General features: G+C 37.9%; 1 protein-coding gene across 8 annotated transcripts in view; it reads right to left on the reverse strand.

The window, feature by feature from the left end:
- Positions 1 to 6,559: 6,559 nt before the first annotated feature.
- The window catches only part of LOC123647663 (putative RNA-binding protein Luc7-like 2), a 54,805-nt gene continuing 43,583 nt past the window's right edge, over positions 6,560 to 17,781 (reverse strand). For all 8 annotated transcript variants that reach the window (XM_045565298.1, XM_045565305.1, XM_045565304.1 and 5 more), the window contains 3 exons: positions 15,268 to 15,297; positions 11,408 to 11,599; positions 6,560 to 7,871 (listed from right to left, as the gene is read on the reverse strand). In XM_045565298.1, the coding sequence (XP_045421254.1) occupies positions 7,694 to 7,871; positions 11,408 to 11,599; positions 15,268 to 15,297 (400 nt within the window). In that variant the 3' untranslated portion in view covers positions 6,560 to 7,693. The remainder of the gene's footprint in view (positions 7,872 to 11,407; positions 11,600 to 15,267; positions 15,298 to 17,781) is intronic.

A 17,781-nucleotide genomic window follows, 5' to 3' on the forward strand; every position in this document is an offset into this window, starting at 1 on the left:
GAGGATGTGTGTAGGTGACATGCGGATACTATCCCATTTCATATCAGGGATTTTGCGTGGGGGGGTACTGGAACCCATCCCCTGCAGATACCAAGGGATGATGGAAACTTACCAAGCTGTACTCTTAAGCTTGTGTACTTGACTGTATATAACCTAAACTTTTTTAACATGTTGGCCTCCAAAGAACAGGAATGAGGTTGCAGGGGACTGACTTTTTAAAATGTATATTTACAAGCTTAAAACCATGTTCACCTTAAAAAAAAGAAAACAAACCCATAATATTCATGTACTACTTTGATAAAAGTAGAAATTAGAAGTTTAGAGAAGGCCCATGATATTCTGGTGTGCAGCCTGACTTGAGAACTTCTCACTTCAGAAATGGTTCTTTGGACTGCCTGTTCTGTGTTACTAGCCTCTATGTACGTCTTTCTCTCACTGAGCTAAACTCTCACAAGTCTCGGCCTCTCCTTCAGAGCGTATCTTTCCCTTTCTACAAAGCAGAAATTGAATGAGGAAAGTTACACAGCAGGTTGGTCTGCATGGAATTCCTGGAATTTTCTGGTTTCCTTTCCCTCCAGGCACTGCCAAGTGCTAGAATTTGAAATTCTCATCCCGCACTGCCACCAGCACTGGCTGATGTCATGGAGCTTCTGAGTTTGGCCTGGACTCTGGCTGGTCCAGTGGCTCACACCACCAGGGGAGCAGCTCTGGACCTCTGGTTTGCGTAAGGGTCACCTGTGTTAAGCCCTCGCAACTCACCCTCCCCCAGTGCCTGAGATTCTGATTCAGTAGGTCAGGGGTGGCACAGGGGCCCCCAAATCAGGTCTTTCCCAGCTTTCCTGGAGAGTCTGATGCCGATGGTCCAGGAACCACATTTTGAGAAACCCTGTGTAAAAGAGCCCATATTGCCAACAGGAAAAAAATATATATTTTACATAAACTTTATTAAAGTGTAATTCACACAAAAGAAAGTACACCCATTTCGAGAGTGCCTTTTGACAACTGTAGGCACCCCTGTAACCACTGCCAATCAAGATGCAGATTTCCAACATTTGTCCGAGGGAAGAAAAAGTTCCTCTGTGTCCCTTTACAGTTAATCCTTGGTTCTCCCTGACCTCCAGCCCCAGGAAAATCTGTTTTCTGTCCCTATAGATTAGTTTTGCTTGTTCTAGGATTTCATATAAAGAGAATTTCACAGTATGTTTTTTGTGTCTGGCTCCTTTAGCTCTCAGCATGTTTTTAAGATAGTCATGTTGCTGGATGATTCCGTAATTCCTTCCTTTGTAGGGATGTATACAATTTGTTTATCTACTCTGATTGATGGATATTTCAGTTGTCTCCATTCTGGGCTATAATGAAAATACTTGCTATAAACATTCAAAGACAAGTCTTTCACTAGACATAGGTTTTCATTTCCTTTGGGTACCTAGAGGATGGTTATTGGGCAGTATGGTAAGGATATGCTTAATTTATAAGAAACTGTCAAACTGTTTTCCAAAGTAGCTGTAACATTTTACAATCCCACTAGCAGACACGAGAGATCCAGCTGCTCTACATCTTCATCAGCACTGGGTACTGTCAGTCCTTTTAACTTTTGGTCATTCTACTGGATGTGTGGTACGATTTCGTTGTTTTAAGTTATATTTTCATGATGACTGTTGACATTGAGCATCCTTTTATGTGCTCATTGGCCATTCGTATATTTTCTTTTGTGATTCTGACACAGAATGTTCACAGACCACATTTTTTCTCAAACACCTGTTTTATAGAAAGAGACTTGTACACTATGTACTCTTTTGTGTCTGGCTCCTTTAGCTTAGCGTGTCTTAAAGACAGTCATGATGCTGTAACTCCTTCTTTTGTAGTAGGGATATATACAATTCATTTATCTGCCTAAAAACACCAACTTACATCTCAGCCAGGACAGCGAATTTAAAAGTGATGATTTACATGGAAAATCTAAGAGTTTCCCTCTGAAATTTGTGAAAAATTTCAAAATACAGAAAAGTTGAAAAAAATGACAACGAACACTCATATGACCTCTACTTAGATCTAACAATTGTTAACTTCTTGCCACATTTGGTCTTTATTTATACATACGTGCATTGAGCCATATCAAATTGTTGAACCACTTGGAAATAAGTTGCAGACATCGATACTTCACCTGTAAATACTTTAGCTCACATCTCCTAAGAATATTCTTCCATGCAATTCCAATTGCACCATGACACTGAATAAGATGAACAGTAAGTTCACATTTAATCCATATCCCAATTTCCCCAGTTAGTCCATTGTCTTTTTTTTTTTTTTCTTTTTTGAGACACAGTCTTGCTCTGTTGCCTGGGCTGGAGTGCCATGACATCAGCCTACCTCACAGCAACCTCAAATTCCTGGGCTCAAGCAATCCTTCTGTCTCAGCCTCCCGAGTAGCTGGGACTACAGGCATGTGCCACCATGCCTGGCTAATTTTTTCTGTACATATTTTTAGTTGTCCAGATCATTTCTTTCTATGTTTAGTAGAGATGGGGTCTTGCTCTTGCTCAGGCTGATCTCGAACTCCTGACCTTGAGCGATCCTCCCGCCTCGGCCTCTCAGAGTGCTAGGATTACAGGCGTGAGCCACTGCGCCCGGCCAGTCCACTGTCTTTTGAACAAAGATCCAATCAGGATTCAAGCACTGTCACTGGTTATCTCTTTGGTCTCCTTTGTATTTCATCACATAATAGACTGGAACATTGATTTCAAGAAATTTGTATCAAACTTTCTGGAAAAAAAATTTCAGGAAACCAAAAAATGTAACCCATATATCCCAATTTGGGTAACTATGGGCTCTTCATGTGTTTCTCTCCGCTCGAGAGCTAGATGATGTTAACGTGAGATGGTAACGAAGGGTTTTGGAAGTGGAATGATACATACAGTTAAACTCTGCTTCACTCATTCTGGCTGTTTTTGTTCCCTCTCTGGACATTTCTGTTGCTCTCTTCTTGCCATTCCCAGCCCAGACATATCTGTCCCAATGTTATGCCAGGAAGAGCCTTGGGATTAGAATGAAAAAGATGTCAGCTGACTGTCTCATTTCCTGATTAGTCACTACACGTGGCTCAGCCGCCACCTCTGGCAAATGGCGTGATGCTGATAGCATATGGTCCCTACCAGTGACCACAGGATTGTTGTACGAACCAAATGAGATTATGTGAGTTAATGTGTGTTTGAAAGGAGGCATTTCATTCATTCATTCCACATTCATTGAGCATCTACTGTGTGCAGGTCTCCATGCCAAGCACAGGGATGTGAGAAAAAGGCTGCCTAAGGCTTCTGGGAAAAGATGCTTTGCTCTTAAGATAGAAACACAACATGGAATGGTTTCTCCTCATATGGATGGAAGGCTCAGGTGCTAACCCAAAGATGCAGCTGGCACATGCAACTTGATCACATGAGCAATAAAGTCCCTTCATTCTTTAAGCCCCATTTGAATTGGGTTTTCTGTTACTGGTAGCCAACAGTAAAGAGACAGGCGTGAACTGCGTTTGGGATCTGGAGAGCCAGTCTCCCAAAGGAGCGCCAAGAGGAGATTTTGGTGCTGGCATCAGCTTTGGCCTCTCCTGTCCAGGCCCATCTCCTGGATCCTCGCTTGACTGAGTGCCCAGCTCTGTATCAGTGCCTTGCTGTTGGCCCAAAGCCTGCTGTGCTGACCATTAGCCTAGTCTGATCCCCAGACACACCTGTAGACCCCAAACCTCTAACACCCTGATGTTTCTGCTGGTACTTGGAGAATGTGCAGGTGCACCTTACAGTTGAGAAACATCTGCTGGCCCCAGAGCCTCCAAGGCCCTGCTCACCTGTGGCCCCAGCACTCTTTGCTGGTAGACCCCTAGCTGTCCCTTTGGTCAGCCTGGGCCAGTGAAACCACCTTCTCAGCCCTCTTCAGCCTTTCCTAACTCCGCTGAGGCAGGGACTATTTTTTCAAATAAGAACAGGCAGTGAAAAGAAAAATATTGAGAAAGGGCAACTTTAAATTGCCTATTTATATCCCAGGAAATTTTAATTATTAACAGTCAAGTATAATAAAATCACAATGTAAATTGCTTTGCTTTTTCATGCTAAAAACAACAACAAAAAAACCAAAGATGCTTTTCAAAATGCTTAAGTCAGTATAGCATGTTGTGGCAAACTAAGTTCTGGAGGTTCTCGGCTGTGCCAGACATCAAACTTGAGAGATGGGAGGATGGCCTTGGGTTGGGGGAAGGCCCTTAAGAAGCTCAGGGCAGCAGCTAGTTACCAGGCGAAGGGACATGTTTCAAAGGTTTGACTTCGTATAGTCATAACAGCTAATATATATATACCTTAGAGATATATATACATTTTTAACTAGTATTTACTTGGATTTTAAAAGTTAAAAAACCTACACGTTTTAATAATTATCACCAGCATTTATTTGAAAAAACATATAACATGTAGATGACCATTACCTGAAAACCATTTTAAAAGGTAATTTTTTAGAAAATTTTTTTAGAGACTCTGTCTTGCTGTGTCACCCAGGGTGGAGTGCAGTGGTGCAATCACAGATCACTGCAGCCTCGAACTCCTGGGCTCAAATCATCCTCCTGCCTCAGCCTCCTGGGTAGCTGGGACTACAGGCTCGCACCCCCATGTCCAGCTATTAATAATTTTTAAAATTTGTTTGCAGAGATGGGGGTCTTACTATGTTTTCCAGGCTTGTCTCAAACTCCAGGCCTCAAATGATCCTCCCACCTCGACCTCACAAAGTGCTGAGATTATAGATGTGAGCCATCATTCCCAGCTGAGAATTTATTGCCACATCAAATGGTAAAAATGTTTGTGGAAACTGTAATGAATGGATGCTTGTCTGTGGCTCAAAACGCCAATGTTGATAGCTATTATTAACATACTAAAATAGAATCTTAAAATGGAACTTGGAAAAGATAAATTAACCTTGATTTTAGGTTTCATAATCAGAGGTAAGAAATGGAGGATTTTTCCCTCAATTTCAGTTATGCTGCTGACATAGCTCAGCAAAAGGAGCTTTGGGGAACTGATCAATGACGGCAAAACGAAAGAGGCCTTACTGAAGGTAAGAACACTCAGTGAGACATCCCCAGAGGGCCAAATGTTTTTGCAAATATGACTATACTTAGTTATCCTTTCTACCTCAGTCACCAGCTAACAAAGAAAAGTACCAAAAATTATGTTCGGCTCAGGTAAGGTGGCTCACACCTGTAGTCCTAGCACTCTGGGAGGACGAGGACGAAGGATCGCTTGAGGTCAGGAGTTCAAGACCAGCCTGAGAGAGAGTGAGACCCCATCTCTACCAAAAATAGAAAAAAAATTAGGCATACATGGTGGCGCATGCCTGTAGTCCCAGCTACTCGGGAGGCTAAGGCAGGAGGATCGCTTGGGCTCAGGAGTTTGAGGTTGCTGTGAGTTAGGCTGATGCCACGGCATTCTACCCAGAGCGACAGAGTGAGACTCTGTCTTGGGGAAGAAAAAAAAAATTGTGTATGAGAAAGTTAGACTGAGATTTTAGGGTGATTCTAATTCAGAGTGTCTGGCCTGTCTCAGGATGATTATTTAAAATGTAGACTGCTTATCGGAAAGTCCATATAAAGAAGTATCCAAGCAACCAATTTGTTCTAACAAACAGGATTTTTAAAAATGGAATCACTCATGTGAAGCACCATGCACTTGAAGTGACCCACCACCGTGCACATCCCCGATGATGGTGTGGTTCACTGGCAATCATTGGCTGTCACTGCCCTAAGAGGGCTATTGCTGCCCTCTTCTATCTATATAGTCTAGAAAGAACACCTAGAAATCACAACTGTAGTACCAGCTGATAATAAAGACATGAATACCTATATATTCAATTCTAATTATACAAATGTAGTGAAACATATTTTTTAAAGTGTGTTTTAGAGTTTGATCTCTAACTCCAGCTATGCCACTAACTATACTGGGGAAGGTCCCAGATATCCTTCATTGCACCTGCAAGCTAACCCTTTTAATCTTACTCCACACCCCCAGGTACTAAATCCCAAGTGTTTGTAAGGATTAACAGCACAGACTACCAGGAATGAAGCAGATACAAAATAATTCCTAAGCACCCCAAAATAAAAGGGAAACAGGCCATTTATGCAGATGGGTCTCTAAAATTAAACTCCATATAAATTAAAGGCATGGAACCAAATATCGCAGCAGACCTTCAGTTAATGCCACAGAGCTTGGTAAACTGGGGACCTGATGCATGTCTTTTTTCAACGTAAATCTGATTCTCACTAGAACAGCCTTGGTCCTAGTCTGTGTTCTTTCTCACACATACACAGAGGCCACCTGTCTGTCACATGGAATCTGTCAAACTTGGGGCCCAAAGACATGAAAAGTTCTTCAAAGGTGATCTTAGTTAACTGTACCCATAGATACTAATTTCATGACACTGAATTTTTGTTCCTCATTTTCTAGAATCACATGTGATACCTGCCAACTATAGTTTAAGTCACTAGTGGGCATACAGCTCTTCAATGCAGAAACTTAGTCTCATTATGTTGGTTACATGTACACTGTTTTTATTTAGGTTTGTTGAATGAGAAGAAAAACAAAACTGCCCCAATTTCTTCTGCAGGTCCAGTCCCTCTCTGCAGTGGTTGTTACAGACAACCCTGAAGTGGCTGGAATACAGTCAGCAAGGAGACCAGGTGGAGCAACAGCTCATCCGGAATCTTTGCAAGTACATATTTATTTCCTTTAGTGCCTTGCACAGTAAGGCACGGTTAATGATGTAACAGAATAGAGGAAATGCCCACAGCAAATAGTTCTAGTGACAATGTACTAGACGAGTTAGTTTAATAATGGTGGTGATTGTTTCTTTCATTTTATTATTATTTTTTACAATAAGGGTGTAGCCTTTATACTCCACACACACAAAATAAAACGAGTGCTTATTACGAAAAAGTCCCTGCCCCCACCCCCACAGAACATCCTGAACATAGCAATTCAATAGAACAGAAAAATCAAGACAAGTTTGATTTCAAAAATTTCAATAAAAAAGCAAAAAGTATGTAATACAACAGCTGTTCAATTTCCAACTCTAAATAGGCACCGTTACACAAACACAAAACCCCAGTATTATCAATTTCTCCAGCACACATTCCAGTATAAATGCTCTGAACTGTAATCAGCAAGTTAATAATGGGAATAGAGCCTTACTTAGAACAGAAGCTATATTGCTTCCCTGTCCCCTTTTCTCTTAACGATTGGAGGGTGCAGGTAATACGGGATACAAAAGTCAGAGGAAGAAAAATTAAAAAGAACAATTCCCAAAGCTGCTGCTGTTTAGACTAGAAAGGAAGACAGCATTTTACAAATGTTCAAAAAAATCCCAAGGCAAATAACACAATTTGTTCACTATCACTCCTACTTGAAAGAATAAAGAGATCAGTGTCTTATTATATAAAACGGTACTTTCAGAATTGTATTACAGGTTCACCAGAAACTATGGATGTATTTTTAGGCTTCATATCAAGGAAAACAGGTTCAGTTCAGATCAAGTTAGATACTGTCCATCTAGCCTAGCTGGATCGGTGTCTGGATCTGCTCACTGTCAACCTGAACAGCTGTAAACTAAACAATGTATGTAACTCCATGGGAAGCTTAAGGATTGAAGATATGTACACCGCTAGTTAGATCTCCCCTGCTTCGCGCTCTTCAGAGCTCCGCCTGTCTTCTGATCTGCCATTAGCACTCTCATAGGACCGCTTCTTATCTTTTCGATCTCTGTCACGAGGTGATCTGTCTCTTGAACTCCTGTCTCTGTCACGTGATGCTAAGTCTTGGTCTCTGAATCTTTCTTTTGAGGATCTGAAAAATATTAATTTGAGGAGCAAAATATGTTGGGAAACCCAAAAACCCAAATGAAAGAATAGGATAAATGTTAGGATATTGACAGCTGAAGATATATAGAAGAATACACCCAAGACAGAAGAGTTGGTTTTCTGAGAGAATAGAGCACGACCCGAGTTGATAAGGAACTCAAAGATGGGTGAAAACAAATAGCTGAAGGTCAAAAAGCATAAGGCAAAATGATGACTCTCATTGTGTCAGAGACAACCACAAAGCTGCTCCAATTCATAAAAAGGGTATATAATATAAAATATATATACAGATAATAGCTTTAAAAAGTGAAAGTTATTATCAAATTTTTAAAAAATAGAATAGATTCCCAATTAGAGGGAAATCAGTGACTTAGAACTGGGGTCAGCAAAACTTTTCTGTTTGCTGTCTGGCCAGACAGTAAATACCTGAGGTCACATACAGTCTCTGTAGTAATATACTTTCCTTTTTATATCAACGCTTTAAGAACATAAAAACCAGCTACAGCTTGCTTGGCTGTACAAAAACAGACTACGGGCCAGATTGGGCCTGTAGGAAATAGTTTGCCAACACTCGACTAAGACAATAGAACTACTCAATAATATCGCTTAAATAACTATTATTTCAAAAATCTGCTTTACTCCTCCTGAGTTAGCTCACTCAACCAACAGAAGAAAACAGAATAAAAGACATATAAAGATGCTCACACTGTTCTAAATTTTGATTAACCTTAACTATTAACAGTTACGGTTACTACCTTCTCCATTCCTAACTTCAATGGTAAATAATAACAAAACAAGCTCATATCAAAGATTCAATCAGAAGGAAAAACCAGAGGATATTATGGGATTAGAATAAATATGGAATCTTCTACACTTTCAACATCTAGAATGAATCAGTAACATTTATTTGGTTCTTTACGGGTGACACAGTACTTTTACATAATTATCTCACTTAACCCATGTTCAGAATTAGGATCTGAGGTACTGCCAAGAATCTGAATAATACAGTCAGGAAAAAAATTAAAATACTACTATACTCAGTTTTAGAAATATAGTTGAGGGTAAAACAAAAAAGGCTATAACATTAAATAATGTCAACTTTGAGCATTCTACTGAAGGTTTTAATAAACTTAAAAAAATGTGTTAAAAAAATTCACAATGTGAGTCTAGCTATATTGCAAGTCTACAGCAGCCCTATCTATAGCCTTTGCAGGATAAATGATACCTAAGAATAAGGGTCCCAGAGGTCAGTAACTATAACTGAAATACAACTATGAGATGAGAATCAACTAATGTTTTGTTAAGAGATTATAAACTCCCACTTACAGGCAGTTACCATATACTATGTTTCTCAATTACCAATAATCCTAATAAAGCAGGTACTGTTACTATCTCTACTTAATAGATGGGAGACAGGTAGGAAATTAAGTTACTTGGCCAAGGCCACTGAACCCACGTAGTCTGACTCTGAAGTCCTCACTATACGTGTCTGAATAGAGCAGAAAGCTGCAAGTGGTCCTTGTTTACCATAGTAATTGTTGCCAGGAAAAGGTCACAAAAAGACAGTCTACTTATATCAGAGACCAGTATTTCACAGTAGGATAAGGAGAGGAGCAAAACATAAAAGGAATTTTTGGAATTTTTACCTGGAAAAATTAAACATGTAGCAATAACTTGTCATCTTATGCAATCACATGTAGTTTTAATAGCAATTATCTGCTAATTTTTGGTAAAAACAATGATGCTTTAAAAGAGAATAATTTGAATTCAAAGATGAAAAGTGATCTTGAGAAAAGCAAAACTTTTAATAGTTTTACAAAAATAATGCTCTTTATGAACATGCTGAAATCTTAAATGTGAGGGGTATCACGTACGGTGGAAAAATTTCCCATACAACTTCATGAGTGCAGGAAGCACCAGGGATTAAGATAACACAGTCTCAGACAAGGGGACTTCATGCCCATCCCTCCCACCCCCACCACCAATAAAGACACTTGAGTTCACCAACACCAGAAACAATGACATTTGGGCAGATCAACACAAACTATCTAGGACTTTCTATCACCTAAGGAGGATGATTCTCAAAATTTAGTGTGCAGGCAAGCCTCACAGAGACTTTTTAAAAATACCTATTTCTGAACACTGCATTAAGGGTAGCCCCCAAAATTGAAATTTCAAGAGTATGAGATGAGTGGCCTACAACTCACTATCCTTTACAAATTCCTTGATCATTCTCTGCATTTGCCTATGATAGTCACTCTACATGGTATCTTTTTCCTACCTGATTCTACCTGTTCAAATTATACTGACTTTATTCAAGTTTCATCAACTACCTGACGCCATTTTTGATTACTCTGGTATTTCCCTCATCTAAACTCTTAGAACATTTATACTACAATATACAGTTTAGCACTTTATATGTTGTTTTATACTAGTCTAGTTATTGTCAAAGAGCAACTTGAATAAAGTTGTTCAACTATGTTATTACTGTTAGTACATCAGTAGAAAGTATACAATTCTAACTGATTAAAGACATCTTAAGGATTGCTCAGAACGAGGCCAGAATGTAAGAAATAAAATATCGAGATCCTATTAACAAACTCAGCTTGTAAATGACTTCAGGGAATGGCTAGTTGAGAGTCAAAAAAAATAAATAAAGATTTTTAACAGCTTTCTGTGGATTCTATTTATGTATAATAATCTACAGAAAATGTAAGACTACTATTTACTAGATACTCAAAAAATGTTTATCATATATGCTTTAGCTGCTTTAGTTGTCGAGAAAAAAGCCATTTTAAGCACGGTTTATGTTACATAGAAATTACCCGGTTTAAGGGCCATTATGTGACCTGAGAAATTTTGGGAACTTGGTCTATATAGACAATGAGTGCTAAACTCCTCTACCAAATTCTAATCCTTTCTCCATTCTCAATAGATATTCAGGTCCTTAAATATACCTTACTCTGTGTCTGCCCCTTTTTAGTTTTCTCATTATACCAAGGAAGTCTTGTAGCTTCCATAAGATTCTGAATCTGCCCTGCCAAGCTAAAGGTATATAACAATGCATATCTAGAGTGCAGATTAAATAGGAATATACTAGCATGTGTCTACTCTGAAAAAGTATACCAGTTCAAATAAGTCTGGAAAACAATAAATCAAACCTAAACAACTCTTTTGATGAAAGGACTTCTCAGTGCCCCTAATTTGCTACTGCATATTGCAAAAACTGTAAGAGTATTGGTACCTAAAATTATTTGCCTGTAAAGAACTTTTTTCCAAGACAAGCAATAACCTCTGCACGTATCAGTTCCAATTTTTTGCTTTGGCTCACAAGTATATTTTTTCAGAACAACCCATATAATCATGGAAAAAAGTGTTTTCGCGCACACACACAAATGTGTACACATTACCAGATGCAAGTTTTAAACCAATAATCTAAGCTCTAAACCTAAGTAACATAAGTAAACAAACAACTCTAAAACATAAAGGTAGCTCCACATCCTCTGATCGACACATCAATACCTCCTCTTGGATCGTTCTCTGCTCCTATCTCTAGAACTGTGCCGACTTCTCTGGTGGCTACGGCTGCGACTGCGGCTGCTGGAGCGGGACCTGTGGCGATGGCGCTTCTCCCGAGATTTGGATCGAGTTCTCCTCTTGCGCTCCCGTGACATGGAGCGAGACCGATGTCTGCGATGCTCTCTGGACCTGGATCTATAAGACGACAAGATTTGATTTCGTTTTTAGCTTCACCAGTACTACATTTCTCATTTACTATAAAGCTTTTTCTTTAAAAAAAATTATTTTTCAGTAGCCTTAATGCCAATTCTATATTCCAAGTCAGCTAAATCTACCCTAAAATAAACTGCTGGTATGTTAATAACTGCATACTGAAATTTCAAAATCAAAACACTAATTCTCAGAGGTCATTCAGTATTCTATAAATTTACATCAGAAATAAAAAAAAAAAAAACTGAAACCATTACTATATATACCAGGCATTGCATTATCTAGATGCCTTATGAATTTAATTTCATTTAAACTTTTTTTTTTTCTTTTTTTTTTTTTTGAGGCAGAGTCTCTGTTGCCCAGGCTAGAGTGCCATGGCGTCAGCCTAGCTCACAGCAACCTCAAAGTCCTGGGCTCAAACAATCCTACTGTCTCAGCCTCCTGAGTAGCTGGGACTACAGGCACGCACCACCATGCCCAGCTAATTTTTTCTATATATATTTTTAGCTGTCCATATAATTTCTATTTTTTTTTTTTTCAGTAGAGATGGGGTCTCGCTCTTGCTCAGGCTGGTCTCGAACTGCTAAGCTCAAACAATCCACCCACCTGGGCCTCCCAGAGTGCTAGGATCACAGGCGTGAGCCACCGCGCCCAGCCCCATTTAAACTTTTAAGATTTTTAGCATTCTTTAGAAATTAAGTATGTACTTGATAGGGACAGAATGGAGAAGCAGGAAAAAGAATACTGTTTAGGGTAAATTACTACCTATCTAAATTAGAAAAGTTATGTAACCATAGAAGTAAGTTTTGAATCAAGCCCACAATATACCCAGTTGCAGTGTAATCAAAATGTAGTAAGACAGTTCTCGGTTCAGGTAGCACATTATTTGGGAGGAAAAAAACTTGCAAAAATCATTTTAGACAACTGAAATTGCCGCCCCCCCCCAAATATATATATATTTCTAATGAGTATACAGAGTAGAAAAGGAAAAACATTTTGAAGATGCAGAAGGAAAGACACTTTTGTAGCCTCGACCGGGTCACAAACTAACTTGTGGGTGTGTGGGTTGAGTTTGGTGAGGATAAGAAGGGCATGTAGAGGACATAAATATCTGACAGAAAACAAGGGGGGAAAAAAACACAAGCAACTCTGTTAAAAGAGTCACTTTAACAGTGATGGAGACAGTTCTCAACTGAATTGTGGTGATAGTTGCACAACTTTCAATTTACTAAAAATCATTGACTTGTACATTTAAAATGAGTCAGATGGTATAGTATGTAAATTATACCTCAATAAAGATGTTAAACTTTTTAAAGTCACTTTAAGAATGTGATGTTTTCTCATAATTTGATATATTAATAGTAAGTTCAAAAGCACATTATACAAGTGATATAGTTTCAAACTGAGTTTATTTTCAAATGCTTATTTTATTATAAATGAAGTTTAAAAGCATTCAGCTTATGTCAACATAGTCAAAGAAAGGTACATGTCATGGACTTAGCATCAACTACAGTTGAAAATTTCCAAAAAGGAGCAGGGAGAAAATAATATAAAACTCTCTCAATACGAGTTTCATCAAACGGCATTTTGTTTAACCACTAATTTTGAACTAGCTATTATGAATCTTTCTTCCAATGCATGATTTTATTCATCTTTTAAAAAATTCCAGATACTTATTCATCCATTCAAAACATATTTACTGGGTACTTTTTGCACTCAGTGCAACTCTCTAGTACCAGGGAGACTGAACAGCAAATAAAATAAAGTCCCTGATCTCTTATGAGCTTATACTCTAGAAAGGAGTCTCTACAGATATGGAGGCTGTAAATAAAGGTATGTCAGCTACGAATGAGATGGAAAACCTCTGAAGGGTTTGAGCCAGGGGGCTGACATGATGTGGTGGTGGTGGTGGTGCTTTTTTTTTTTTAAAGGGCTCATTCTGGCCAACATGTAAAAATCAGAATGAGAAGGGGAAGGGGAAGGGGCAAGCACAGAAATAAGGAGCCAAGTTAAGAGGCTATTGTAATATCAAAGTAACAGGACTAGAATGGTAGAACTAAATTTCTGGTGCAAATATCTAAAGATGTTCTTTGTACAAATACTTTATCTCTTCCACAAAGGGACCGGCTTGTATTAATCTACCACTAAACGAGCAGTATCACAATTTAATGTTTCTACTTCTCACCCTGGATCTGAGAAGCAATAATATAAATCAGCCGTCAAAACTGGTCCCATTTATTAATGTCCTTTAGTTTTTTTAGTGTTTTAAGCAAAAATACCATTGGAAGATTCTACAAAGTACTAAGGGGTATAGCTAATATAAACAGTTTTTTTGTTTGTTTTTTCGTAACAACAAATGCTCTACTTTTTAGGGAAAGGTTCTTGGGTAAGAGTTACTCTCTAGAGTTTACAGTACTCAGAAGGTTTCAAAAAGAAGATGTGATCTAAACAAGAAGAATGGTAGGATCTGGAAAAGAATGAGGCGGCATTATGAATGGGAATGGATTCATGAAGAAAGGCTCAATAACAGGAATGAGAATAGCAAATGAAGAATTGTGAAGAATAAATAATGAAGTAGAACATGTTTCCCCACCTTTGTCAGACAGAAAAAAATTTATCAGCAACCAGTAAAAACTATGAATACCCCAAAAAGCCCCCAGATATTAACACTGAATATCAAAAGAAAGTATTATCTTTTTCTCTTCCTCTTTAAAGCTATAAGTGCCCCTTTCAAAAATCAAAGTTTTTGTGATCACTGTACAAAGGGCTGAGTAATAAAGTCATATAAAGACTGTAGCACATACTAAACATTTTAGCTTCCCTCAACCCACAGTGGATCTCTCACTCAAAAATTTATCTTCCTGCGTTTTCAATAAGTATAACCTCCAACAATGTGTTTCTTTTTTTTTTTTTTTTTGAGACAGAGTCTCACTCTGTTGCCCGGGCTAGAGTGAGTGCCATGGCATCAGCCTAGCTCACAGCAACCTCAAACTCCTGGGCTCGAGCAATCCTCCTGCCTCAGCCTCCCGAGTAGCTGGGACTACAGGCATGTGCCACCATGGCCGGCTAATTTTTATATATATATATATATATATATATATATATATATATATATATATATATATATATATATATATATATATATGTTTTTAGCTGTCCGTATAATTTCTTTTCTATTTTTAGTAGAGACGGGGGTCTCGCCCTTGCTCAGGCTGGTCTCGAACTCCTGAGCTCAAACAATCCGCCCGCCTCGGCCTCCCAGAGTGCTAGGATTACAGGCGTGAGCCACCGCGCCCGACCTAACAATGTGTTTCTTAAATGAACCACCTAATTTTTTAAAAATAAATCCTATTATATATTTACTCTGAGCCCATAAAAATGATTTCAAAGAAATACTCTGAAATATTTTTAGCTTTCTCCTATAACTCCAGAGAACTGTATACAATTTTACTCTGATCAAACTAAATTGTAGCTCATGAGTATCTTCTTTTTTGAGTTTCTTCTCAAATAACAATGCTGAAAATTGAGCTACAAAAGAAATAGAGTACTAATTTATTGTCTCATTAATTTTTACAAGATATTTAATCTATAAAAACTACCTTTGAAAAACACAGCTTTACTACTTATACCTACCTATCTTGTGTAATACATACCTTTTGGGATTCTTGCTATGTGATCGGGACCTAAAAAAAAAAAAAATATCTATTTTTAGAAAAGTGGCTATAACAAATAAAAAAAATGCAATGTGCTGTTAATTATTCTTGATTTCTAATTATCTTAATTTTATAAATATAAAGCATGGGCTAATACCCACTAAGTTTTCCAAAATGCACCACAAACTCTACAGATGTCTCCATGTTGCCAGAGCTCCCTTAACTCGGCACACTGGCTCTTAAAGAATATGCTTCTGGAAGACTAAAACACAGTAGAGGTGGAGTATATCCCTTATCCAAAAATGCCTGGGACCAGAATTGTTTTGAATTTCAGATTTTTTCCCATTTTGAAATATTTGCTATAATTATAGTACTCCAACAAGCATTTCCTTTGAGCATCACGTTGGTGCTCAGAAAGTTTCAGATTTTGGAGCATTGTAGATTTTGGATTTGGGATGCTCAACCTGTATATCACAACTACCTAATTATCCAGAAACCAATTCTTCCCAGCCTGGAAAAAATCTTTTTATATCTGTCATTTCTTTTTTTTCCCTTCTGAAAACAGTGAAATTTCTATGATCTGAGATGCATACACTTTGGAGCTATGACCTAGTAATATAATCCCTAGAACAGCCAGCTCAATCTTACAACATCTGTTTCTTCATATAAAATGAGATACTCTCTGTTTTTGTTGTTTTTTTGGTTTTCTTTGGTTTTTTTGAGACAAAGTCTTGCTTTGTTGCCCTGGCTAGAGTGCAGTGGCATGATCATAGCTCACTGCAGCCTTGAACTCCTGGGCTCATGTGATCCTCCTGCCTCATCCTCCTGAGTAGCTGGGACTACAGGCACTTGCCACAATGCCTCACTAATTTTTCTATTTTCTGTAGAGACAGGAGTCTCACTATCTTGCGCAGGCTGGTCTCAAACTCCTGGCCTCAACTGATCTTCCTGCCTTGGCCTCCCCCAAAGTGCTAGACAGGTGTGAGCCACCATGCCCAGCCGAGATACGCTTTACATAATGCACTCTTCACATTTCCTAGCACACAGTTAATGCTCAATAAACAGTAATAGTTAATATTTTGGTTATTAGGACACCACAAGGATTTTTGTGGATAACATATAACATGGTTAGAAGTATGGCTTTGGGCTCAGCCAGATGTGAGTTTTAACTCTGGTTCTACCATTCACCATCTGTGTGACCTGGGTAAGTTATGTATCCTCCCTCAGCTTAGTCTGTCATTAGCAAAAGAGGGATAGTAACATAAATTACACTGCAGGTGGGGGTTTGTAAGGATCAGAAGAATATAGCTAAATTCCTTATTTATAGTAGCTGACATACAATAAGTGCTCAGTAAATGACTGTGATTTTTCCCCCTATTTATCCTTTTCAAAACCATAGTGGGAATCCCATCTACTAATTTCCTCATCTTCCATACTTAGTTTCATTTCTTCAAATTCACAGATTTTTAAAATTTTCTAAACATTTTTGAAATAAGGTTACATTTTATAATCAATGTCAAAAGAAACTTGCCAGCAGCTGGCAGGCAAAGGAATAAGATGTAATGTAATTTCTTATCATCTACAATATGAAAGCACAGTCCTTCAAAGAATTTTTGTTCTCATTTGACCATCAACTCAGCTGAATCTTAAACTGAAATTTCCAATGTTACTTAAAATGTCATTTATTTCAAGTGCAGGTTTTCTATTATTTAAAAAAATTCCATTTATATTGTCTTAAATATTAGAATAGTGGGCAATATTCCCATACAGTGTTAGTGTACACAAGAAAACAAGATAAAGCTCTGAGGTAAAATTTACAATAAATGAAAATACACACACACACACACACACACACACACACACAAACTCTCCCTCAAAAGAAGACTGATATCACTTCCCCTAAAAAGGGAAGATATCCAAATGTAGCTTTAATTTTGTCTTTACAATGACAAAAGCTTACCCATCACAACATACGTAACATAAATAAAGTCCGTTTAAACTTCTTGAGATATTGAATATAATATGCTCAAAGCTCAACCTATTCACATACTATGAAGAATTATGATTTTATTAATGAATACTAATAAAAGCAGAATGTGTACATTTAGCTATTACTAAATTAATGGATTTTTAATGGTTTATGGCTCTTGGAATTGAAGAAATAAAGGGCCAAAGTTCAATGTAAAAAAAAAAATGAAACAGAAAACCCAAATCTTATATCAACACGTATATATCATAAAAACAAAAATAGTTCTATGCCAATGTGGTACAAACCTAGCCCAATATGACAAATTAAGAGGGCTAGAAAAAGGTTTTTTATAAATCGTACAAGACAAAGATATGAAGCATTCTTTATTCACTCTTCCACACATTTTGAAAGAACTCTGAAGAAATCAAATGGTCATGAATTAATATATTTGTATAATTATATACTTGTATAATTCACATGGTAATATTTTTTAAAAGTAAGCAGAAATTTCCTGTGTCTCATAACAGATTTACAACAACTAATAT

The sequence above is a fragment of the Lemur catta genome, chromosome 11 (assembly GCF_020740605.2).
Source record: "Lemur catta isolate mLemCat1 chromosome 11, mLemCat1.pri, whole genome shotgun sequence".
NCBI classification, from domain to species: domain Eukaryota; kingdom Metazoa; phylum Chordata; class Mammalia; order Primates; family Lemuridae; genus Lemur; species Lemur catta.